The 26,773-nt window shown below is 44.8% G+C and overlaps 1 protein-coding gene across 1 annotated transcript in view; it reads left to right on the forward strand.

The window, feature by feature from the left end:
• The window catches only part of VAT1L (vesicle amine transport 1 like), a 191,495-nt gene that overhangs the window by 60,127 nt on the left and 104,595 nt on the right, over nucleotides 1-26,773 (forward strand). Inside the window, exon 4 of the mRNA XM_001139539.8 lies at nucleotides 14,199-14,341. Within this exon, the coding sequence (XP_001139539.2) occupies nucleotides 14,199-14,341 (143 nt within the window). The remainder of the gene's footprint in view (nucleotides 1-14,198; nucleotides 14,342-26,773) is intronic.

Genomic DNA, 26,773 nt, shown 5'->3' on the forward strand with positions numbered 1-26,773 from the left:
CCACCTTCAGGAGACACGGTTACCATGCACAGGGGCAAAAACAACAAAAACAAAAGTTCTGAATGCTTATGTGATTTGCCCAACGCCAGCTATCCAGTAAACGTGATCAGGGGTACTTCCGCAGATGGTCTGCCTTTAGAACATGCCACCTCATGTTCCCAGAACCTACCCAGTATAGGGCACTGTTCACAGTAGCAAAAACTTGGAACCCACCCAAATGCCCATCAATAATAGACTGGATAAATAAAATGTGGCACATATACACCATGGAATACCATGCAGCCATAAAAAAGGATGAGTTCATGTCCTTTGCAGGGACATGGATGAAGCTGGAAACCATCATTCTCAGCAAACTAACACAGGAACAGAAAACCAAACACTGCATGTTCTCACTCATAAGTGGGTGGTGAACAATGAGAACACATGGATATAGGGAGGGGAACATCACACACCAGGGCCTGTCAAGGGGTGGCGGACTAGGGGAGGGATAGCATTAGGAGAAATACCTAATGTACATGATGGGTTGATGGGTGCAGCAAACCACCATGGCACGTGTATGCCTATGTAACAAACCTGCACATTCTGCACATGTACCCCAGAACTTAAAGTATAATAACAAAAAAAAGTAGGTGTACAGTGCATGGCACTTAGGTACATGGCACCTAAATGTCCACTGAATGAAACAAGAAACAAACGTGCAAAATTTATGAGACAGAGAGCATACCATGAAAGGAACAGGGCTTTGCATTACTAAGATGTCAAAGGAGGGGAAAATGTGAAGAAATCATCATTCGTTCATCCATTCATTCATTCATCTCCATGTTTTTATGAACAAATTCTACATGCCTGGCTGTGTACCAGGGGCTCCAGATAAGAGGTCACTGATGACAGCAGTGGTCCTGGTGATACCACTGTTTGAGCAAGGGGGATGGCTTGGTAAACAATATTAACAGTGAAATAATTTTACTCTTACTACACTCACAAAGAAAGCCAGTTAACTTTGAAAGTTTGTCATTGATAGGAAACAGCAGGACATAGAGCTTTGAAAATGGTCCTGTCCTACAAAGAAGGCAGGTCTGAGAATGGAAAGGTGGCAAAGGTGAAATGAATAGAACTAAACATCCCAGGAGGAATTTCTATCTGGAGACCTGGCCACTGCATTCCAGTTCCCTACAAGACTGACAGTTAAAACGTACTCTGATCCAGAAGCCTCCGATGTCACCTTCCAGCTGTGATGGGTCCTGTCCCGCCCAGAACAGAACCTCAGCCGCAGGATCTGAAGTCACAGAAAGAGTCCCGATGTCTGATCTCTGAGGACTGGCAGAAACGGAGCAATGATTTGAGCGTTTGAGTCATTCATGTTCAGGGCAGGTACTTTGAAATGGAATTGTTGATCACATCAGAAGGTGCTGAAACCAAGGTCAGGCTCCTGTTCCTGTTGAGAGGCCTTGTTAATGAGGTGCCTCCAGCAAACATGGACACACATGCCAGGCAGGAAGGCAGGCTGCTGAGCTGTGAAAACGATCGTCCCAAGTAAACGCATTTGCTTTCTGCCAGGCACTGCTGCATGCTGGTGTACAAATCCCCGTGTGTAGGGTACAGGCATTGTAGGAGATGGGTAAAGACAGGAGTAGGGGACATGAGCTTACATCTCCTAAGCCCCCACTTTGTGTTGGATTCCATGTAAGGCTGTATGCACACTTGTCTGTTGTACACTCATGGTAACCTGGTGAGGTAGGTAATATCATCCCAACTTTATAGCAAAGGCTATCAGTTCAGAGTAACCAGGTCAAGTTCCCTCAAGTGCTTAGCAGTAGATCCAGGGATCAGAATCCAAGTCCCACTGATGCTGCCCCTCTGCCCTTCTCTCCTGGCCACCCTATTAATTATTTTCCTTGACTTAATATTAGGATGACTATATGACCCAATTTGCCTAAGACACAGTTAATGCCTGTTGATCAAGGGGAATTAATAATAGCATCCCCTTTCATTCTCAAAAAGAGTCGCAATTTAGATAATAAATTATATGGTCACCCTACACAATAGTGGTTTGAGTCGTTTGGTTTTTTGTTTGTTTGTTTTTGTTTCTGTTTTGTTTTGGTTGAAAGAGATGCATTTATCAAAACCACAACTTCAAACTGTGGGTGCAAATTGTAATTTGGCTGGAAATGAGAATCCGGCATCCCACCATGCAAATACAGTCATCCAGGAAATGTATCCAAATGCACTACATGGAAGGCAGCCAGCCTGGAAGTGACTCTAATACTCCTGCATTCCTTGATTTAGAGCCCTGTGAAGGGGATTTTGCCATCTGGTGGACTGGACTGCTCCACGGTTGCTGGAGTCCAACTCTCAAGCAGTGTGTCAGTCTGTGGGCTATGGGTTGTCCTGTGGCCATGCATGGTGCCCCTCACTTGGAGAGTATTGCTGATGACAGACACAAGCCTTGCTATGGTCTCTACAAGGGTTGATTAGCAGAGTTGCCATGTGCGGTTGGACAGGCTGCACACTGCACAGAAACACCAAACCGTGGGGCAAGCAAGAGATGGCCACACTCTAGTTGCTAGGGCTCACAGCTTTGCCTGGCAACAGATACTAGCCCGTCTTTCTAATTCACACAAAACTGTGGTAGGGTAGAGCAGGGGCAGCTATGGTTACAGAATGAACCTTTCCAACCCTGCCCTGCCACTGACAATCAGAAATCCCAGAGGGCGTGAAAAAAGCTATTTAACCTGGAATTAGTAGACCGAAGACCATAACACGGAATGATACAGTCTTTAGAGTAAGAAGAGCAGAGCTGGCCCGGCACGGTGGCTTATGCCTGTAATCCCAGTGCTTTGGAAAGCCGAGGTGAAAGGATTGCTTGAGGCCAGGAGCTCGAGACCTGGGCAACATAGTGAGACCCTGTCTCTACAAAAAAAAATTGTTTTAAATTACCCAGACATGGTGGCAAGTGCCTGTAGTCCCAGCTATATGAGAGGCTGAGGTGGGAGGATCACGTGAGACCAAGAGTTTGAGTTTACTGCAAGCTATGATCATGCCACTGTACCTCAGCCTGGGCAACAGATTGAAAACCTGTATTAAAAAAATAATAATAAGAGAGAGAGAGCAGGGCCCTATAATCTACCGAGCATCCACTATGCTTTGCACTGTACTAAGTATGCTAACCTGTTTGCATGTGAGTTCGCTGAGGCTCAGAGAGATGAAGTAGCTTTCCACAGTCACACAGCCTGTCAGTGCCATAGCTAGGCTGCAAACTCCGGTTTGCCTGACTCCAAAGTCCATATTGTCGTGTTTCCCCAGTGCTGAGCGCCATCACACAGGACCCTCGGAGACTCTGCTCCCATCCTTCTTGTACATTTGAGGGGCGTAAGCTACAGAGCCCTGAAATGGCAAGAGCAGGATCAGAACTCAGGTTTTCTGCTCCTGCGTGTTCAAGGCTCCCTTCAGAGCTAGCTTGCTTTGGGTCTTGTTCTGAAAGCGGGAATCTCCCACAGTCTCTTCCTCCAGGGCCATACTAGTGCTCCTCTCCCCCTCCCAATCTCGGGGCTGCCCGTCCTTATTGCTCAAACAACAAAACTGTGCTGGCTTGACCCTCAAACACACCATGAGGTGAAAGTGGACTGACCTCTCTCTCTCAGCTACAGCAGAGGAGGGGCTGTCACTGGTGTGTCATCCCGTAGGCCCGGGCTCATGGAGCCATCTCCTAGGAGAAGCTTTGGGAAAGCAAAAGTCACCTCCCTCCCACCCTTGATCCTGAAGCTGCCTGCTGTGCTCCATGAGGATGGGGTGTCAGGAAACCCACCTGAGGGGGATCTGATCAGGCGTCTCGGGCACTGGCTAGCAGCTGAGTTTATGTGGGGAGTGGGAGTCATTGTTGCCAGATCACTTCATGAACATGTCCTGTCCCCACAGGCTTAGCAATAAGGCCCCTTGCACTTAAACCTCACCACTTCCAGTTGCTAGTACTTAGACTTTCTGAGCCTCAGTTTCCAATGATCCTGGCAAGATTACTCTGAGTAAGTTCCCTTGCTCTTTCCGAGCCTTTCTTCCAGATGGCAATATGATGTTGGGTGGATAGAATGAGATGTGTGTAAAGTACCCAGCATAGTGCTTGACAAAGCATAACTTACCAGGAAGAGGTGGTTCCCCTTCCTTCTCTCCTTTTGGCCTACAGATCCACAACTGTCCTACAGCATAAGGCAGTGGTTAAATTGTGGAAGCTGGAGTCATACTACTTGGATTCAGATCTTCTCCCTGGTATTACTGTGTGACTTTAGGCTGTTACCTAACTTCTCTGTGCTTCAGTTCTTCCATCTTGGGAAATGAGGATGAACTAGTACCTACCTCATAAAGGCTGTGATAAGGATTGAATGAGCTATTATTTATAGGGTATGTTGAGCCCTGCCAGGTACACAGTAAACTCTGTGGAGCTGGAGTTGAATGAATCAACCTATATGCTTCACCACTTTGCCTCATTTGCTTCTTAATCCAGGACCTTTGCAATGAGCTCAGAGCAGTCTAAGTAGAAGAAAAGGTTTAAATTGTCATCTTCCCAGTCACTTGCTGGAGCAGAGCTGTGACAGGCTAGGAAAACCCGGTGCACCGTGGCCAAGCATCAAGAGCCTCAGAGCCTGCTACTGGGGATGGGGGCTTATTTTCTCTTCCTACTTCTCTGATCACAGAAGACTGTGTTGGTCATGCCCTGATCTACAGGATCCCACACACTAAACCCATGGACTCTGATGTCAGCCTCAACTAGGAAAAGAGGAAGTGGATTGTTACAATGCCATAATTGAGCAAATTAGAAGGATGCCTTTATAGAGCAGTGGATCTCAGCGCCGTCAGCACATTAGAATTCTCCAGGGAATGTATAATTATATACGAATAGTCAGGCCACATCCAGGTTTTAAATAAAATACCTGATTATCAGATATTCTGAGCATCATGGGGCCTTTCTCCTCTAAATCACAGGGAATGTGCCAGTGATTTACCATGATGATTTATGTCAGTGATTCTCAGCTTGAGCTGCATCAGAATCCCCTAGAGGGCCTGTTCAAACTCAGGCTGCAGGGCCCCATCTTGGGAGTTTCTGATTCCATAAGTCTGGGTTGGAGCCTGGGAATCTGCATTACAGCAAGTCCCCAGGTGATGTTGAGGCTGCTGGCTCTGGCACCACACACTGAGAAGCACAGATCCATACAATGAATAAAAGAGAAAAAAATAAGACACTGTCCACCAAGTCATCTCAAAGAACATGCCTACTTCTTTTGGGGATTAAAAAAAAATTAGGCCGGGCGCCGTGACTCATACCTGTAATCCTAGCACTTTGGGAGGCCAAGGAGAGTTCAGGATTTCGAGACCAGCCTGGCCAGCATGGTGAAACCCCATCTTTACTAATAATACAAAAATTAGCCAGGCGTGGTGGCACACGCCTGTAGTCCCAGCTACTTGAGCAGCTGAGGCAGGAAAATCTCTTGAACCCGGGAGGTGGAGGTTGCAGTGAGCCAAGATCGCACCAGAGTGCCTGGGCAACAGAGTGAGACTCTGTCTCAAAAAAAAAAAAAAAAAAAAAAAAAATTGTCCATACTTATATTTTGAGCAATTGAAAAATGCCTGTCCCACTCTTTTCCATTTTTCTTCCCTCTCTCCTATCTCAGCCATGCACCCCTGTAACCTCCTACCATTGAAATTCTCAGCACCTGTGTGTCACAGCGCATGTCACGTGTAGGTCAACAGCTTTGCAGTGACAAACAAAGAAAAAGAAAAACTGACTGATGCTTGAAGCATTGTAGGTGAGAACATAGAATAGTCTTTGCTGCCTTTGGTGGCAGGTCACATGGATCAGCCCACACAGTGGAGTTTGAATTTCCTCTTCTTACAACAATTGAGTCACTGAATTGTTGAGCAGACAAATGACAGCGTGATCTGAAAAAAATGTTTCTGACTCTGTGTCTAAACCTCAATGTGGGAGCTTGTATTGTTGTAAGAAAAACGTAAGTATGGCTCATGCATCCAATGTACTTGATTTTGTGATAATTTTCAGTTATTTTTGCTCATCTAAGTACCTCTATGCGTCGATGAAGATGCAAAAATAAACTGACAATCTTTGGAAGAAGAAAATCTTACCTCACCATCTCCTCCAAGTCTCTTCTCCGAACATTCACAAGCTCATTCTGCTAATTCATTTCCATTCTTTAACTACATTAATGATCTGTGGTTTTCATGAGCTGTTTAACAGTGAAAACAACTTTTAGAAGAGATATACACAATTCTTTTTGTAAGATGATCTTGAAAATGGTCAAGTTAGTAATAGAAAGTTCCATTTTCATCAAACTTGGTACAGGGACTCAACTTTCATACTTTTTGGGAGATTTCTCCAAATACAGTGTTTTTGGCCCAGCTAAATAACTACTCAATGTGATCAAGAAATCTTAGAACTGAAGAGACCACAGAGATCATTAAGTCCAAGTTCCCATTTTAAAAATGTGAAACCGGCTGGGCGTGCTGTTTCACGCCTGTAATCCCAGCACTTTGGGAGGCCGAAGCAGGCAGATCACGAGGTCAGGAGTTTGAGATCAGCCTGGCCAATATGGTGAAACTCCGTCTCTACTAAAAATACAAAAATTAGCTGGGCATGGTGCCGCGTGCCTGTAGTCCCAGCTACTCAGGAGGCTGAGGCAGGAGAATCGCTCGAACCCGGGAAGCAGAGGTTACAGTGAGCCGAGATCGTGCCACTGCACTCCAGCCTGGGCAACAAAGCGAGACTCCGTCTCAGAAAAAAAAAAAAAAAAAAGTGAAATCAAGGCACAGAGACATGAGCTTGCCCCTAGTCACACAACCCATTTGAGAAACTTGACCACAGGTGAGTCCTTTCGTTTTCCTTATCTATCTCCCCCGACATGCCCACACACTCCACTTTAATGCATGCCCTTCATTGTCTGCATATGTCCAAAAACATAGTGCGCCAATGTAGTCTTTTGCTAGTGGTTCAGTGGAATTGGTGCTCTCATTCTCATGGTTTAGGAATATAATTGTACTTTAATGGTTTATTTATTTTATTAATGTCTGTCATCTTCATTACAATGCAAGTTCCAAGACAGGGACCATATACATAAATAACTCGTTTATATTTCTGGCACCTCTGATAATGTTTGATCCAGTAGAGATGGTCATTAAATATCAATGCAGTCACTCCTGTAATCCCAGCACTTTGGGAAGCCAAGGCGGGCGGATCACGAGGTCAAGAAATTGAGACCTTCCTGGCCAACATGGTGAAATCCCATCTCTACTAAAAATACAAAAATTTGCCGGGCATGGTGGCGGGCACCTGTAGTCCCAGCTGCTCGGGAGGCTGAGGCAGAAGAATTGCTTGAACACAGGAGGTGGAGGTTGCAGTGAGCTGATTCTGCCACTGCTCTCCAGCCTGGCAACAGAGGAAGACTCCGTCAAAAAAAATAAATAAATAAAAACAAAAAACAAACAAAAAACACTGTAGTGATGGAATGAATGACTCAATGAAGTAACAGAGAGGCTGAGATTCAAAGGATATAAGGAATAAACCGGGAGAAAAGACAGGAAAGAGGATTCCAAGCAGTGGGGATTGTATGTGCAAAGATCCTACAGTGAAAGAGAGGGTGGCACTTAGGAAGAACTGATTGTTTTTCCTTGTGGTCAAGGTAGAGTTCTGGAATACGGTGAGAAACAAGGCTGGAGGAGTAGACAGTATTTATATTATAGAGATTTTCCTAAGCCGTCCATTCTCTGTCCTTACTTAGTTGAGTTTCTGATGCTAAATCCTGAATCTCAGTGCACTGGTAGGATCATCTCGCCTAAATTCCCACTTAATGGGTAAAAAGAATTTCAACTGGGCCCCATCCCAATCTCAAAACTGTTATAGCTAAAAACTGCTCCTTACTCAGTACTTAATATGTACCAGGCAGTGTAGTAAGCCTTTAAAGAGATGAATTCACTCCTCTAATCATTCGTTTACATGCTGGAATATGATCTTGCTTCTTGCTTTAAACTGCCAGTCTGTCGATCAGGGTCATATATTTCGGGGACCTAAATCAGCTCCCTTGTTACCACAGTCCCTGGATTCCCTGCTGCCTGTGCTCTGATTAAGGAGACTCCAGCAGCTCTGCAATAAGGATTGAGTTGATTAACATCTGGTTGAAAATCTCTTCGCCCATATGAACCTGAGACAAAGCCATCCAAAGAGTAATTGATGGCAAAGACCCGCAGTTGTCTCTAAGATGGCAACTCGAGGTCTTAGCTGCACAGATGAGAAGATTAATAGCAGAGTGGCCTTGGAGTCAGAGATACCTGGATTTGACTTCCAGCTTTATCATTCACATGCCAGGTAACCTTGGGAACTTTCCTTTTCTCTCTAAATCCCCATGTTTAGGTATGAAAAGAAGACGCAAATACTTACACTAAAGGTGGTTTAAGGATTTAATGAAGCACCTTAGTACAGTATCTGCCCCATGGTGGGACAAAAGAAGCCGCAGCTGCTATTAATGCTGTATTGTTAGCCAAAGGGAAGAGAAGGGCAGATGTGGTGCAGAATTCTTACGTTCAAAAGAAGGAAGGAAAATCCATTAAAAACAAGCGCATGCAAATTGTCATTTACTGCAGTGACTGGGAGAATGGATTGTCTTGTTCATTTTATGTTCTGGTTCTGGAGGTAAACTGCAAGGTCCTTGTTATTGAAAGTTCATTCTGTCTTCCACAAATGTTATTGAGTCCATGCTATTTGCTAGGCACGTAGGAGAAACGAGGATAAATGAGCTGCTGATCCTGCATTCACCTCGGGAGTTGGAGAAGGGAGAATACGGATTTTCTATAAATGTGTGGGAAGGCACTTTTCTGCTTAAATACAGAATGCTAAGCATTATTTAAAATTTATTGAAAATGTTACCAGGGCCTCTCATTGCCTAAGACAGGTGATGGAGAACAGAAAGGCCGCAAGTAGATATGTGATGAATTTGTGTTTTCCATCCATTAATCTTTATATAAAAGTATAGATTATTATATATTATACATAATACTTACATAGCATACTAATCTTAATTGTGTTATTAGTAATTCTATTTCTATATTACTTATTAAATAGATAGTATATATTATGTATATATAATTATACATATACACATCATGGCTATATATATTAATTGTACATTATTCTAGTTATAAGTCATTATATATTTATCTATTATATAATACTCACATATTATATGTTATATAATAATATAAGTACATAAGTGATTTGGATTACCTATATTATCTCTCTCTTTTTTTTTTCTAACCATGTGCATGTTTTTCTTTAAAATAGAAATAGTGAAGTTCTGCTTCAGTCAGAACCTGCATAGGTTAATTAAATCCACGCTTTATTCCACCTCTACAACACTAAAGGACATGAAGGCTGCACAACGACTGGGAAGGGCTGCCCCCATACACTCAACTCCTCCAGTTTCTCATGCATCCGTCCACCAAGTTTTACCAGACATTTACTATGTGCCAGGTTCTGCACTGGGCACAGGAGCAGAGGGCCAGTGGAGACACAGTCCCTGCCCCCACAGAGCTCACAGATGGGGCAGGCAGAAGCCACAGAGGCCGTGGTGGTCACGCTTCGGGAGAAAAGAACCACAAGTCAAAGGGGCACAAAAGGGGGCAACCAACTCTATCTGGAATGCTGGAAAGGATTCCTGGGGATGGAGATGACTGAGTGGGAATAGCCCTGATTGGAAGAAGAAAGAGGAAGGGAGGGCGTAATGAGAAGGGGGAAAGCATGTGGGGAAACTGGCGTTGATGCTAAAATAGCATAGTCATGCAGGATCTGATGGCAGGATAGTGGATATGCTGCTACTGCAAATGTAATAAGACCAAGAAAAATAGTAAGAGAGGACTTAGGAGTAGTGATAGCAAGTATGTATTGAGCATTGATTGTTCTAGGCACTTTGATGCATTATATCACGTAATCTCACAGTAAACCTAGACTGTGTAGAGTATTGCTATCCAAATATTTTAGACGAGTGAACAGAGGTGCCAATACCTTGCTCAGCTGGTATGTGTGGCAGCCAGGAGTGAAGCAGATCAAGCTGTTACTCTAGTGGTGTTGGAGCAGACACCTAACCTCTGTAAACCTCAGCTTCTTCCTCAGTAAAATAAGGGGAGGCTGGGCACAGTGGCTCATGCCTGTAATCCTAGTGCTTTGGGAAGCCAAGATAGATTGATTACTTGAGGCCAGGAATTCTAGACCAGCCTGGGTAACATAGTGAGACCCCATCTTTACAAAAAAAAATTTTTTAAAAGGCTGGGTGTGGTGGCTCACACCTGTAATCCCAGCACTTTGGGAAGCTGAGGCGGGTGGGTCACCTGAGGTCGGGAGTTCGAGACCAGCCTGACCAACATGGAGAAACCCCGTCTCTACTAAAAATACAAAATTAGCCAGGCATGGTGGCACATGCCTGTAATCCCAGCTACCCTGGAGGCTGAGGCAGGAGAATCGCTTGAACCCAGGAGGCAGAGGTTGTGGTGAGCTAAGATCGTGCTGCTGCATTTCAGCCTGGGCAACAAGAGCGAAACTCCATCTCAAAAAAAAAAAAATATTTGGGCGTGGTGGCATGTACCTGTAGTCCCAGCTACTGGGGAGGCTGACGCAGGAGGATCACTTGAGCCCAGGAGTTCAAGGTTGCAGTGAGCCAAGATTGAACCACTACACTCCAACCTGACAGAGTGAGACCCTGTCTCTAATAACAAACAAAAGTAAGATGAAAGGTCATTCTGAGAATGCCAGGGTTGAGGGCTGCACAATGCCATGCTCATGGCAAATGCTAATTGTGGTGGCTGAAGTTCCGTGTGTGTTAGGGAGTAGAGATTGGAAAAGTGGAGGAAATAAGTGAATGAGGGGAGACTGGGTCAGATGATAGGGGCCAGTCTAGTGTGATAAACTAGATGTGTGCATTTTATTCTGAAAGCTGTGATGGACATTGGGAAGTCCAAAATAAATAGTGACATGTTCAGTGTTGCGTTTGAGAAATGTCACTCTGACCACAGAAGGACTTTTGGAAACAGCCAGGTCAGGTGGAGGAGTGTTGTCATAGTCCAGGTTGAGAAATGTGATGATCCAGACTAAGAAGAGACAGTTATAAGAGCTGTCGAGGACAAAGAGATAACGCAGTTGCTGAATATAGGGACGTGGGGTTGAGGGAGGAAGAGGAGGCCAGGATGCTGCCCAGATTCCTGGCTTTAGCGCTGGGGAATGGTGCAGTCCATCCACTGAAGCAGGAAACACAGTAAGAGGAGTGTTAAATTGCATCCCACCCCCACCACTCCAAATTCATATGTTGAAGCCCTAACCCCCCGTACCTCAGAACGTCACTTTATTTGGAGATAGGATCTTTACAAAGGCAATCGAGTTAAATTGAGGTCACTGGAGTGGGCCCTCATCCAATATGTCTGGTGTCCTTATGAGAAGGGGAAATTCGGACACAGAGTGTCATAGAGAGAAGACGGCATGGAGAGACGCAGGGAGAATAGGCACATCTACAAGCCAAGGAGAAAGGCCTGGAATAGATCTTTCGCTCACATCCCTCAGAAGGAACCAACCCTGCCAACACCTTAATTTTAGACTTTGAGCCTCCAGAATTGTGAGAAAAGGAATTTCTGATGTTTAAGCCACTGGGTCTGTAGAACTTTGTTACAGCAGCACTAGGAAACTGACTTAGGGAGTAACTCATTCAGAGATGGCCACGAGTTAGGTTTTGGATCAGTTGAGTGTGATGTGTTGCTTTTGGGACAGCCAGGTGGAGACAAATGCCAAAATGATAGAGATGCAAGTCCAGGACTCAGTGGGCAGCTTGGGACTGGAGATTAACACATGCCAATCATTTTGGACACTCTGGCATCCATAGCACAGTGCAAGCAGTACAGAATAGAAATTTGAAAAATAGTTGAATGAATAAATGAATGTCCTACTGCCTAAGGACAGAGGGTGAAGGGAATACAGGGAGACTGGAACTAATTGTAATTTCCCATCCCAGTAGTAAGAAGGTTATCTCAAGCCCTGTCCATAAGGAGCTATAAGTATAACATATCTGAGGCCAGCAAATTTTAGAGAATTGCTGCATTGGTTGCTGACATTTACCCTCCCTAGAAAAGATAGTCCTCTCTTTGTTTTATAAAATCTAGAAGGCAGGAGAATTAAACAAGTATCAATGCTATTCTTAGGACAGAAAACTATAGCCTGTCCAGAGTCTCAGGTTCATGCCCATATTCTGAAATGTTGACCTCCAAGGGAGCGTGCCAGCAACATGTCTATTTTAGGTAGGAAGTTTAAAGCCTGCTTTGCTTAAAATGTCAAAATAAGTAGACAGCATAACAATGGAAAGTGGTAATAAGTGGAAACCAGGAGACCTTACTTTGAATCCCAGATTTGCCTCTGAAAAAGTGGGTAACCTTAACCTTTCTGTTTGTCTTTTCCTTTATCTATAGAGCAGTCAGGGGAGGGGGTAATTGGATGATCTTCCAACTCTGACATTCTGTGATTCTCTCAATGTTGCCTTTAATTGCAACGGGTGATAAGATGACATTTGCATAAATTGACCTGCCAACCTGATTTAGTCCGCCAGCATGAAGACATGAAAATAAGATGATAGGCAGAAATTAACATCACAGATGACGCTGGTAGAATATTTTCCCTCCTTAAAATGGCAGATGGAACACCAGAAAGAGACAACACTTGGCTTTAGAATGCACCTTAGTTACCAGAAAACTGGGTTTTACTGGAAAATGCCTGAATATACATGACCACAACATTTTCTCCAATGACTTCAATTTTGACCATACTGAAAAACGATATGGAAAAATAAACCCGCTCCTAACTGCATTTGTGATTTCCCCTGGACCACTTAATATTTAAAACTTGTGTTGACCTTTTCTCTATATGCCTGGACATCTCGGCAATGGATATAATAAGCTCCTAAGGGGGAAAGGTAATTAGGATTTATTATCTAAGTGTCACATTTTGTGCCAGGTCTTTGACCGGTGTTGCAAAATACCTTATTTACACTTCCCTGTAGAAGATGCTGTCAGCCACATCCTATCATTTTTGCACTTAACATGCCGAAGGTTGCTTAGGACTTCTGCCTGCTGTGGGAGCCCACTTGACTGGAAGAAGCCAGATAGGCAAAAGAATTACTATTGCAGAAGCAGCCCTCAACAAGTATCAGATGCAAATGTGCTGGATAAATACTCCGGCTTCTTTGCTCATGGTTGGGATAACTCAGAGGCGTATTCTACACTTGCTCACAGGGTTCCCCAGAGGGATTGAGCTCCAGTTATACATGGTAGATATGGCCTTGATAACACATCTTTTATTGGCTGCCTTCTTTTACTGTCTTAATACCTTGTTATTTCCTGAGATCATTGTTCAGGTAAAATACCTACATCCAAATCGTTATCTCAGGTTCGGCTTCTGGGGTACCCAAACTAAGACATCTGCAAGAGCCCTGTGAAGTAGGTGGCATTGTAAGATATCAGTTTTTAAGTCTTGGTGCTTGGATTCGTCTGATTCCCATTGACTTTCCTCTATGCCAGTGATTCTTAACCACAGGACATTTTGTCCTTCCACCCAGGCGACACTTTGCAATGTCTGGATACATTTGTGGTTGTCACAACTGGGAGGATGCTACTGGCATGTAGTAGGTAGAGGCCTGGAGGGCTAAACATCTGACAATGCAAAGTACAGTCTCCTACCACAAAGACTAATCCAACCTTAAAAAGGCCCCCCGGGCACAGTGGCTTGCACCTGTAATCCTAGCACTTTAGGAGGCTGAGGCGGGTGGATTACCTGAGCTCAGGAGTTCGAGACCAGCCTGGGCAACACGGTGAAACCCCATCTCTACGAAAAATACAAAAAATTAACCGGGCATGGCAGCATGTGCCTGTAGTCCCAGCTACTTGGGAGGCTGAGGCAGGAGAATCGCTAGAACCCGGGAGGTAGAGGTTGCAGTGAGCCGAGATCGCACCACTGCACATTGCACTCCAGCCTGAGTGACAGAGTGAGACTCCATCTCTAAAAAAAAAAAAAAAAAAAGTCAATAGTGCCGATGGAGAAATCCTGCTCTACACCCAGGAAGACTGGCTATGATCTGGTGGCTCCTATGTGTGACATAGCTATTGTCTTTTCCTTCCAGGGTCAAGCTGTGGCTCAGCTGTGTTCCACTGTCCCCAACGTAACTGTCTTTGGAACAGCCTCTACTTTCAAGCATGAAGCAATCAAAGACTCTGTGACCCACCTCTTTGACAGAAATGCAGACTACGTGCAAGAAGTTAAAAGGTAAGATGTTTGCTTTTGAAAAAGCACAAGGCTGGCCCTTGCTCTGCTCTCAAAGAGCAGTAGCACTTATTTAAAGAAGGGATAATAATAATATGCAGCAAACATATATTGGAGGCTTCGTATTATTAGCTCTGTGCCAAATACTTCACATGCATTAGTTCATTTAATCCTCTTAACCTCACTATTATCACCAAGGAAAGAATCGGCTAACTTGGAAAGTTAATGTATTAAAGTTATGCTAGCTCCTATTTGACCATCTTAACACATGGAAGTTTATTTCTCATTCATTCACATGATAGCTTAAGGTGGATATTTGGTGGATGATCTTCTGTAAGAGCATTCAGAGACCCAGGCTCTTTTCATCTTATGGTTCCACTATTGTCTTGGGTCTAAGGGTCCTTTGCTTCTAGCCAAGAGATGGGCAGAGAGCACCAAAGGGTCATGAATAGGAGGTTTTATGGGCCAGTCCCAGAAAGAACACACACCCTTCTCATAGTCTAGCACTACTGCTCAGGTCATTGGCTACGCCTTACTGAAAGCAAACTGAGAAACCTTGTCATTGTGTGCAGCCAGGAAGGCCTGGCACTGGCAGTAAAGGGTGGAGCCTGGAGTCAAGCCAGGCATTTCAACTTTGGAGCCCGTGATTTTCCTGTACAGATAGCACCTCTCTGAACAGTGAAGCATGAGCCAGAATTATCCATAGGAAGAAAGGGGCAGGGAGGGGGCTGCTCTGGGAAAGGAAAGTCATGTGCATGCATACTGAGGAATGCAAGAGCCTCAGAGGCTGGGAGAACTACAAGAAGGCTTACTGGGGTGCAAGTCCAGGGATGTCTTGTTATCTCATCTAATTATAGGTATTGGCAAAGGGACACCTGGGGGGAAAGGGAAGAAGGGGCATGAGGTGAGGCTGAGCAAGGAGACAGGTATCAGATGCACATAAAGACCATGTACACCAATCCAGCAAATGTGGACTCCAACCTGGGTGTGACCAAGAGCCACTGACAGACTAAAATGGGGCTATGATTGATTTGAGTTTTGAACAATCACTGGTGGTTCAGAGGGGATGGATGGGAGGAGGGAGGCTGGAGCTGCAAGATAATTTGCTGACTGTTGCAGTCACCTGGGGGAATGATGGTTTATAACCTGTGATTCTGAAGTTATTGATCATGGCCACATCTGTGTCAGCATAGGGAAGCAGATGGAAACCCAGCTGCCATCATGATTTCAGATGATTTTGTGTGTCTCACTCTGGCTATTGCTCTGGGCCCCAGGCTTGTTCTCAGGGTCCATGCCACTCAGAGCTTCTGAGAGGATTCAGATTTGGGCCAGAGCCATTGTTTTGGCATTCTCATTTTCCAACACAAAATTGTTACGTACAAAGGTATTACGTTGTCCAGATAGAATCATAATAAAGAAACAAGGCTGGGCACAGTGGCTCATGCGTATAATCCCAGCACTTTAGGAGGCCAAGGAGGACAGATCACTTGAGCCCAGGAGTTTGAGACCACCTGGCCAACATAGTGAAGTTCGATCTCTACCTGTGGCCCCCCCGCAAAAATACAAAACGTAGATGAGCATGGTGATGCATGCCTGTAGTCTCAGCTACTCAGAAGGCTGAGGTGGGTGCATCGCTTGATCCCGAGAGGTAGAGGTTGCAGTGAGCTGAGATCATGCCACTGCACTCCAGCATGGGTGACAGACAGCAAGAGCCTGTCTCAAAAGGGAAACAATTTTCTTCAAATCACAGATTAAGATGGGAAAACTGAAGGACAAGTGGATGGGAGAGCTGGTTATTTGAGGTGATAGTTTTAGAACAGATTTGGTGAAACTTGGGAAGTTTCTTGAAAAGGAGGGGGTTCTGATGGTCTTAGTTTTCAGATTTATTTTTCAATTTTGAATGCAGATCATTGCATATAATTTAAGGTTGTCCCAATAGTTCCAGCAGGATGTGAAAGGAAAGCTTAAAGCTAGATGTTAGAAGTTGACCCTCTGTTTCTCAGATGTCTAGAGGCTGCAGGCTAATTTTGAGGACATCCATTTGCCCAGTTCCATAGCTCTCAGGTAATTCTTCTTATCCTTTTTTTTTGAGACGGAGTCTCGCTCTGTCGCCCAGGCTGGAGTGCGGTGGCGCAATCTTGGCTCATTGCAAGCTCCACCTCCTGGGTTCACGCCATTCTCCTGCCTCAGCCTCCCGAGTAGCTGGGACTACAGGCACCCACCACCACACCCGGCTAATTTTTTGTATTTTTAGTAGAGACGGGGTTTCACCGTGTTAGCCAGGATTGTCTTGATCTCCTGACCTCGTGATGCACCCATGTTGGCCTCCCAAAATGCTGGTATTACAGGTGTGACTGCGCCCGGTCAGTTCTTCCAATCTTTAACTTGAGTCTCTTAAGCTGTGGTCTGGAAAATGAACTATCATTGTCCCTTCAGTCATTTTTTCTTTGACTTCCTTACGTGTATTTTTGCAAGCATTCTTTCATGTACGCATGAATACAATTGCTTAATACATCTGTGCTTTGTGTCTGTGATGGCCTGGAGACTGTGCCAGAGCCAGAGATCCAGCAATGCCAGCTTGAGAGCCACTGTCCTTGTGGAATATAGAGTCTTAACGGAGGGAGAGGGGACAAAAATAAAACTATAAAGAGAAATAACTGATTCACATTTTCGACATGTGCTCTGGTAGCGAAATGCAAGGTGTTATCGAATACTTACTGATGGAGAAATCAGAAACACTGTCAATCACAGAGTGGGATTTTGGCTGAGAATTGAGGGATGAGAAGTTGGCCAAAGGAAGAGCATTTCTGACTAGCAGGGATGCCATGGGCTAGGATCCCACGTCAGGAAAAGCTTGCTGAACTTATGAATCTGAAAGGAGGCCAGTGCAGCTGGCAGGATGTGGGGAGTGGGAAGAGAAGGGAGATGGCATCTCTTCTGAAAAAGTAATAGCCCATAACCAGAGAACTCCTGCCTGCTGCATTTCCTCAGCATCCTTCCCATCCTCTATCTTTCCACTGCCGTAGATCAACTCTCTTAGCCCACAAATCACTGGTGTCTGCTGATGTCAGAAGAACAGAAGGCATTTGAGACCCACCTCACCCTCACCTTCCTTCAAAGGTGACTTCCCGCAATTCATTGTGTTTTTAAGTAGAGACCTTGGGATTACACTCAGAATGCCCAGGAAGTTACAGATACGTTTACACAGCCCTCCATCCTAGCAAACCTACCCTCAGGAAATAAGAAGAGCAAAGCTACAGGTACAAGGCTGCCTGTTGCAGAGCCAAACCCTGCTTCTGCTTCATTGTAAGTGCTCAGCACATGTTGACAGAGTGAATTATAGCATTGTCTGCAATAGTGAAAATTCAGAACGAGCCCCTACAATCAACAGAAGGGAAACAGTTCAGTCGATTATGCCACACCCACATACTTGAGTATTGTGCAGTCCCTTAAAAAATGATAATTATGAAGACAGCCACAAAATGAAAAAAAATGCCCATGGTAGCACATTGAGTGAAAAAAGCAGAATGCCAGATTCCATCTACTCTTGTGATCACAGCTTTGTACAAATTCTCGGTGCATGTAGACTTAAAATGAAAGGAAAGGGAAAATATCCAACTGCCAACATGCAATAGGAGTGGAATGCAGAGTGATTTCTCTTTATTTTTTGATCACAGATATTGTTACACTATTATGTGTACAATGAACCAGAAAAAAAATAAAAAGATAAAATTTCTTGAGATGAAAACTCTTTTATAAGCCAGTCAATCGGGAAGCCTCCTTTGAACACATTCTCAGCCTTGAGGCAGGTGTTGTAAAGGGAATAGAAAAAAAAATATTTATGACACAGACCTAACCTTTACATCAGTTACTTTCTCTCTCTTTAGGAGGAGAGAGATGATTATGAGTGAAACCAAGCCAAAGCGTTAGAAACCTTGAGTTGTGTGTACCTAACTGCAAGGGCTTTAGAAATAAGGAAAGGAGAAAGATCAGAGAGAGCACGTCAAGATGGACAGCCCCTCAGGTGCACTTGAAGGTTGCGATCGATTTCAGTAGGTGGAGGGAAGCGTGAGAGAATCCACACAAGGGAATCTTGGACAGAACAGGGCAGATAATAATAGCCACGCTTTGTTGATCTCCTGCCATCCTGCTACGAGTTCAATTAGACCATTTTATGTGCACCTGAGACAATCCTGCAAGGTGAACATTCCTCATTTTACAGATAAGGAAATTGAGAGGTAGGAACAGATTTGGCCTTGGAGGTGTGTGAGTCTGTCAGCTTTCTATTCTGCAAAACTCCTCTTGGTTTACAAGAGGACTCAAGGAAACTTTTGGGCGTGAAGCATATGTTCATTACGTGGACAGTGGTGAGGGTTTCACAGGTGTGAACATGTTTAATCTCTCACCAAATTGTACACTTTAAATATGTACAGTTTACTGTATGTCAATTATATCTCAATAAAGCTATTTTAAAAACGTGCCTTTAAAAAAATCAAACAACATTTTCAAACTTCATTGGGTGGAAATGGGTACACAATATCATTTCAGACCTTTTGTTCATTCATTCATTTATTCATTCATTCATGTAGAGATGCTTCCCGACTTACAATGGAGTTACATCCCTGTAAACCCATTAGAAACTTAAAATATCATGAGTCAAAAATATATTTAAGGCCAGGCTTTGGTGGCTCATGCCTGTAAATCCAGGACTTTAGGGAGGCCGAGGCAGGAGGATCACCTGAGGTCAGGAGTTCAAGACCAGCCTGGCCAACATGGTGAAACCCCGTCTCTACTAAAAATACAAAACTTAGCCAGGTGAGGTGGTGCACACCTGTAATTCCAGCTACTCAGGTGGCTGAGACAGGAGAATTGCTTGAACCCAGGAGGTGGAGGTTGCAGTGAGCCGAGATTATGCCACTGCACTCCAGCCTGGGCGACAGAGCGAGACTATCTTAAAAAAAAGAAAGAAAGAAAGAAAGAAAGAAAACCCACAAAACACAACATTTCAAAACATTGGGTGGGAAATGGGTACACAATATTATTTCAGACCTTTTGTTTTTTCATTTATTCCTGTACAGATGCTTCTCAACTTAAAGTGGAGTTACATCCTTGTAAACTCATCATAAGTTTAAAATATCATGAGTCAAAAATGTATTTAATACACCTAACCTACTGAATGTCATAGCTTAGCTTAGCCTACCCTAAATTTACATTAGCCTACAGTTGGGCAAAATAACCTAACACAAAGCCTATTTTACAATAAAGTGTTGAAAACCTCGAGTTGTATGCAGTCAGGTATACACAACTCAGGATTCTTAATGCTTACTAAATACTGTACTGAAAGTAAGAAACTGAACAGTTGTATGGGTACATCACAAAGTTGAAAAATTATTAAGTGAGACCATTGTAAATGGAGTACCATCTATATTAGTGAGGCCTACAAACAGACTACGAAGATACAATGGTGAGCAAAACAAGCAAATCCCCATGCAAGACAATGGGGTTGGCAGCTGATAGGGAAGTACACAGCACTGTGGGGGCACAGGTGAGCAATGCCTAAATGGAAGCCTGAAGAACACATGGGAGCTCTCTTTTGGGTCTTCCACATTTTATGAAGTAAATACTGTGCTTATTTTTCAGAGGGAGGCAAGGCAAGCCTAGTTAAGTAAATGTCACACAAATAGACGTGACGGGACTCAGTTCCAGGTGGCTGTAGTTCCAGAGCTTGTGATCTTTCTAGCACCCACACTCACTCTCACAAAGGAAGTGAGGGCGGCTTGCTCCTCAGCCAGGGAGGAAGCCAGATTGCCTGTATTAAAGCCTGTGGTTTTGTGAGGTGCTTGGATGGTAGGATGGGGTTAGATCAGAGCTTCCAACCTCAGCACTGTGGACATTTGGGCTGGGATCATTCTGCTATCGGGGGCGCTGCCTTGTGCATTGCAGATGTTGAGCAGCATCCCTGGTATCTACCCATTAGATGCCAGTGGCACCCCCCTGCCCTTCAAGTCATGAAAATATGAAACGACTCCAGACCCTGGTGGAGAACTGGGCTAGATTGATGAGACTCTTGAAAGCTCTTAAATGGAGTAAACATTGCATTATGTCAGAAATGTAGAGTTCTTTGCAGATTTGAAGCAGTTAAGCACTGTTTTGAAAGGCGAAACTACAAAAAAAAAAAAAAATGATCTGGCTGCCGTGTACAGGAATGGTGAGAGAAGAGAACTCCAAAATCAGGAGAGTGAGTAGCAGAAGGGGGAAGGGAGAGGCAGTGCCTATAGAGATTTTGAAGGAGAACAAGAGAGAATGACCTATGGCTAGGGAAAATACTGCAAGATGAGACCAAGACGTCTTTTCCTTTTTGTTGTTGTTAGACAATGAGCAATGGAGCTGTAATGACTTCCTTTAGACAAGATAAATACAGTGTGAGAGTGAGAACTCCAGGGGCCTGCATAACAGGCCAGGGAAAGTGGGACTGGAGTTCCATTGAGTAAAAAGCCACTCCCTTAGGCTGGATGTGGTAGTTCACACCTATAATCCCTGCACTTTAGGAGGCCAAGGCAGGAGGATAGCTTGAGGCCAGGAGTTTGAGACTAACCTGGGCAACATAATGAGACTCCCATCTCTAAAAAGCAATTAGCTGGGTGTAGTGGTGTACACCTGTAGTCCCACCTACTTGGGAGGCTGAGACAGGAGGATCTCTTAAGCCTAGGAGTTTGAGGCTGCAGTGAGCTGTGAGCATGCCACTGCACTGCAGCCTGGGCAACAGAACAAGACCCAGTCTCAATAATTTAAAAAAAACCACCCACTTCGAGCATTTTCCAAATGACTGACATGAGCTGGCTCTGGAAGTGAGGAAACTGCGACAAAGCACAATCTCTAGCCAAAGGAGCACAAAGCCCACAGAGGAAGGGATCAAACTCCCGATCCAAGGGGAGCAGCTGATTGTTAAAATGACTTTAATCTTGCTATCTGCTTCACCCGATAGCAGTCATAGGTGAAGCCAAGGGGTATAAGCTCAGAAAAGGCAGAGATCAGACCGAACTCCTGCACTTCTAGCACAATGCCTGGCACATAATAGGAGCTTATTTTAAAACGGGTGGAAATTAATAAGAGTCTAATCACCTGGAAAGAATAAGGACCGAGGGATCTAGAAGGCATTCCTGGAGGTAGTATTGCTAAGTACATATGGAAACTACGAATAGTAAACACTTACCAAGAAGCCTACCAGACATCAGCACTGGGCTTGGCCCCCTGTGAGAAACCTGTCACGTGCTGGGTGCTGTGCTTGGCACTCTGTAAGAAGCCTACGGTGGAGTAGGCATTGTGTCCAGTCCTCTATAAGAAGCCTATCGCGTACCAGGCACGGTGCTTGGCACCCTGTGCAAAGCCTACGAAATGCCAGGCACTCGGAAATAGTCTCATCCTGTGATGGTTAAAGCTGTGGCACAGATGAGTTCTCAGAAAAAGGGATTCAGAAAGAGAAAACAGAGTGGAGAGCCAAAGACCCAGCTGGAGAGCAAAGTCACCATAAAGGGGAATTCTTTTCTTGGCAAGGTCAAAGGGTTTCTCTCTAAGTACCGCCTCTGTTGGAACCTATTGCCACTCGAGAAATTCTTCCCTAATCTGTGTGGGCAAGAAGGAAAGAGGCAGCATTCACCATCCAGGGGCCGGGGCTGGGGACACAGGAAGGACAGACATGAAGGTCTTGGATCAGCAACTCTGAAATATCTTACTGCTGAATTTGGCTCATATAATCCCCGAGCTGGGGCTATCTGTGTTTGCTTTTTAAATCCACAGAGATTTATGGCAGCAGGAAAAAGCACACAAAGGAATTGCTGCATTTGGCCTTCTGCCACACCTTGTTTGCTTTCATGTAATAATCATACATATGCAGGCAGTGGTGAACACCCCCAGAAACCGGAGTCGGGGGGCACAGAAATGATGACGATGGTCTTTGTTCCTCTGATGAGCCTTCCAGCTCCACTTGTGATTTTCATGATTATTTCATTAAAAGGGCTACTGCAGCGCTTTTCAATGTGGGTGTAACTGAGGCAGGGTCAGTCCCAAGGCTGCTCATGGGACCAGGAACATTCTAAGTAGACCCAACTGAATCCAGTTCAGTACAGTCCTTCTATGGGGTCTGTCACAGAAGGGACTCAACAGAGGTGGAGCACTTTTCAATTTTGAAATTCTTACCCGAAGGAACATTTCTACCCTTGAAAGGAGCAATAGCTGCTTGAATGGTTTGACAGAAAGAGCAAAAGCATCCTCACCCTCAGGTGCTGAGAATGATATCTGCCTCTGCCCAACTTCTCCCCCTCAGAATCCACCTCCCCTACCTCCTCCCACCCTCCACCCCACCACTGACCTTCAAAAGGATGCAATGACGGCAGGAAGAAGAGGATCTGTGGTTCTGTTGACCCCCAGCCATGCATGTGATCCAACTGTAGAAATGCCGAGAGAGAGGCATGGACGGGGGCAGGTGGCCTGAATGTGAAGGAGACCCACAAGTGTCTCCTTCTAGTGTTAAGCCCAAGAAAGCACCCCCCAGCTTTTCTCATCCCTGCTAGGTACCTGCATGGCATAGAAGTGACAGTGGTGGTCGCCTCAGGGTTGGCCGCTACTTACCCTATGAAACCCTACTTCACCTTTGATGCCCTTGCCTGGTTTCTAGATGTGATGGAACAAACTAAGGTCTTCCCACTCTATGCAGTGGGCCCAGGGGTGAGTCACCTGACCCTCACTGAGCCTCATTTTCCTTGTCTATCAAATGGGGATAATGATGGCCCCAGAGTCAGAGGATTGGCATGAGGCATAAATGTAGCCTGGATAACAGAGCAAGACCCAGTCTCAATGATTAAAAACTTACGAACTTCTTAGCATTCTACTTGGGACATACTAATTGCTCAAGAGTGTGGCACACTCTCTTTGGAAGGTCAAGAGCATCAAGCCTCAGCTCCAGCAATTTCTGGGCTGGTGTCTCCACCCACCCTGAAGGTTGAGTTGGAGAGGTTTTGCGTACTCTTTCTTTTCATGCCCTTTTCCCAACCAAAAGACTTGAAGGTGGGGCATTTTGAAAAATGGTAATCAATCAAAGCTACCATGGACCCAGAGCTTACCATGAACTGGGCTCTGTGTTCCATTTGTATCAATTCATTCAAGCTTCATAAAGAAAATGTAGGTGTTATCACCATCATCCCCTTCCACAGTTGGGGAAACTGAGGCACAGAGAGGCTAAGTAACTCACCTAAGGTCACACAGCGTGTAAGTAGCAGAACTGAATGCTTAACACTGAAATAAAATGTATATTCCTAAGCCCAGTACTGTGTTGCCCTTGAGCCACCCCTCTCCCCTGCCTACCCACCTCCATGTGAGCTGTTGATTGTGATAGCCATTCTTAGGGTCCTTCTACAAGGAGTCAGTGGCCAGGCCTCCTGATTGCCATGGTTGGTGTCCCAAAGCCTTCTCACTGTCCTAGGTCAAGCTATTATACTATTCTCTGAGAAGTGCCTTCCCTTTGTCACCTGGCCAATTTCTGCTCTGAAAACAGACCTGGGGAGAAGTGAGGGAGACAGGAACACAATTACCCAGCCCATAATGCAAGGTGAAGACCTGACCACCAACCTGAAGCCCACCAACCAAGAGTCCGTGTGGTCCAACTGCCGCCTGCCTCTCCAGCCCAACCTCAAAGCAAGCGGCCCTTTGTTTTCATACTCCAGCCACACTGGCTGCTTCCCAGTCTTCCTCCCACCATAAGGTCTTTGCACATCCTGTTCCCTCTGGTTCCCTCTGCTGCCAACCCTCAACAGAGGGTCATCTTCCAATGCTCGTAAGTTGCTCTATTGGAGCAGTGATCACTCTGTGTTTGGTTCATTTATAGATGTCTGTCCTTGTACACCATGAGCTCCTGGATGGTCAGGGCAAACTTCTGCCTTCTCTGTGTATTCACAACTCAGCATGAACAGTGCCTAGCATGTAGTAAACACTCAGCAAATGGTTATCCAGTGGCTGGAAATTAAGGGTAAATTTGTGGGACTCTGAACTTGGGTCTTTCCTATAAACTCTCGGGGAAAACCAGCTTGAAAACAGAAATCTTTTGGTCTAGATGTTTGATCTAGGCCAAACTTTGATCAAATGTAATCAGACTCTGAATGTATGTGTATTTATTTCAAGACAAAATTTAAGCCTGAATTCTTCAAAGACTAAATTAAATTGGCTGCTTCTCAGAGCTGCTTGCTAAAGTAATGCTTCCATACTTAATACTGGCTTGGACATTTATTAAGTCTTAAACTCAGACTGGTGAAAAGGCCATCATCTCTGGAGTTAAACTAGACCTAGAATTGAATTCCAGCTGTGCTAGTTACGTAAGCTTGGGCAAGATTGTTGTATCTGTAAGCCGTGATTTCATTTTTTTAAAAGTGGAGTTAAAATGCCTGCCTCATAGGCTTTTTGTGAGGGTTAATTATGAAATAGCTGTTATATAGGAGAGCTCTGAAATATGAGTTTCCTTTCCGAGGAAGCACACATATAGAGACACAGAATAGCAGTCTTAAACTGTTTTCTTCATCATCTTTCATTCATTCAGTTACCCATTCATTGAAACACTTGTGCATTCCTCTGGTCAATCACTATTTCTTGAGAAGCAACACTATATGCAACAGGAAGAGAAGGGCCATAGATATTATCATAAGCAGCACAAACATGGTCCAAGGGGCTTAAATTTTGGTGGAAGAGAAAGTCAATAAATAAATAATTACAACCTGTGATAGGTACTAAAAAGTATCTCCAGTGTAGACATTAAAGCATAAAGGAAACTAAAATGGAGATCCGTTTTACATGGAGTGATTAGTTACAGCTCCTCTGGAAAGATCGTATGTGAGTGAGGTCTGAAGGATGAGAAGGAGCCAGCTCTAAGGAGAGCAGGGGATAGGTTGTCCAGGCAGAGATGACAGCACATGCAAAGGCCCTGAGGTCAGAAAGTTCTAGGGACAATCAAAAGGCCAAATGCCTTGAGCTGTGGGTGGGAGGTGAAGATGGGGAAGTGCACAGGAGTTTATGGGCCACTGTTGGCTATGGACATGCCCTGCTTCTCTGCAGAACCAGAGTCCAGCGGACAGAGCAACAGGTCAAGGTGGGACTAATACAAGGAGTTATGACTGGCAATTTGTGGGAGAGAATGTGGCCCGCCAAGTAGAATGCAGATGTGAGGGGCATCAGAGGACAAAAATTCAAGGCTGGGCGGACCCATCATGGGTACAGCAGGAGGTATGCATGGCCTAATATTGGTGAGGCTGCTTCTGACCACAGGTGGGCATCCTGCAGGCAAGGGGAGAGGTCTTGGAGAAATGCAGTTCACTGAGATGACTTGATGGCTCAGGAGGGCGGGCTGGTAAAAGCAGACCAGGACCCCACTCTCGCAAGAGTGAGCAAACTTAGCAGAAAACAGACCCGGGCAGAAGTGAGGGAGACAGGAGCACAATTACCCAGCCCATAATGCAAGGTGAAGACCTGACCACCAACCTGAAGCTCACCAACCAAGAGTCCATGAGGTCCAACTCCCGCCTGCCTCTCCAGCCCAACCTCGAAGCAAGCACCCCTTTGTTTTCATACTCCAGCCACACTGGCTGCTTCCCAGTCTTCCTCAACCACAGGGCCTTTGCACATGCTGGTCCCTCTGCCTAGGACACTATTCCCTTCACTCTTTACCTATTTAACTCCTTCCCTTCCCCAGGGATGCCTCTCTGATAGCCCTGATTGGGAAAATTCTCCATTTACACAATTCTAGAGCCCCTTAGTGGCATGAGACCACATTTCAACTTAACATTTATTTGTGTAATTATTGGTGACTATCTGCCTCTTATACGCTCCAAAAAGAGGAGAAAGCAATATACTACATCCTCCAGTGCCTAGTGCAGTGCCCAGTGCTGAATATTTAATGAACAAATTAATTTGTAAAAAAAAAAATGCCAGTTTGGCTCCTAAGTAACTGGCTTAGATCAGTAATTCTCAGAGCGTGGAGCTGGAATTAGCAGCGGCAGCAGCACCTGGAAACGTTAGAAATGCAAATCCCCACCACAGACCTACAGGATCAAAGAAAGGAAGGATTGCAATCTTTGTTTTAGTAAACCCTGCAGGTTATTACAGTGCACACTTAGGTTTGAGATCCACTGCCCTAATTACTTTGTTTTGAACTTTCAGGTGAGACTTAAGAGGACACCCCTGTGCAGATAAGAGCTCTATTAGGCAGGAAGCTAAGCTGATCATTTTGGATGAGCCTTGGTAGTGAGCTGGATTTTGGACATGACATGAGAGCTTTTGAAGGGCATAGTCACATAAAGACTCAGCTGCATAGGGAAGCTGACTTAGTCTCTGCACCCAGGAGATGTACATGCAGTTTCCTAGTTAGTGAAACTATGGACACAGGACCCAGCTGTT

Source organism: Pan troglodytes, chromosome 18 (assembly GCF_028858775.2).
Source record: "Pan troglodytes isolate AG18354 chromosome 18, NHGRI_mPanTro3-v2.0_pri, whole genome shotgun sequence".
NCBI classification, from domain to species: domain Eukaryota; kingdom Metazoa; phylum Chordata; class Mammalia; order Primates; family Hominidae; genus Pan; species Pan troglodytes.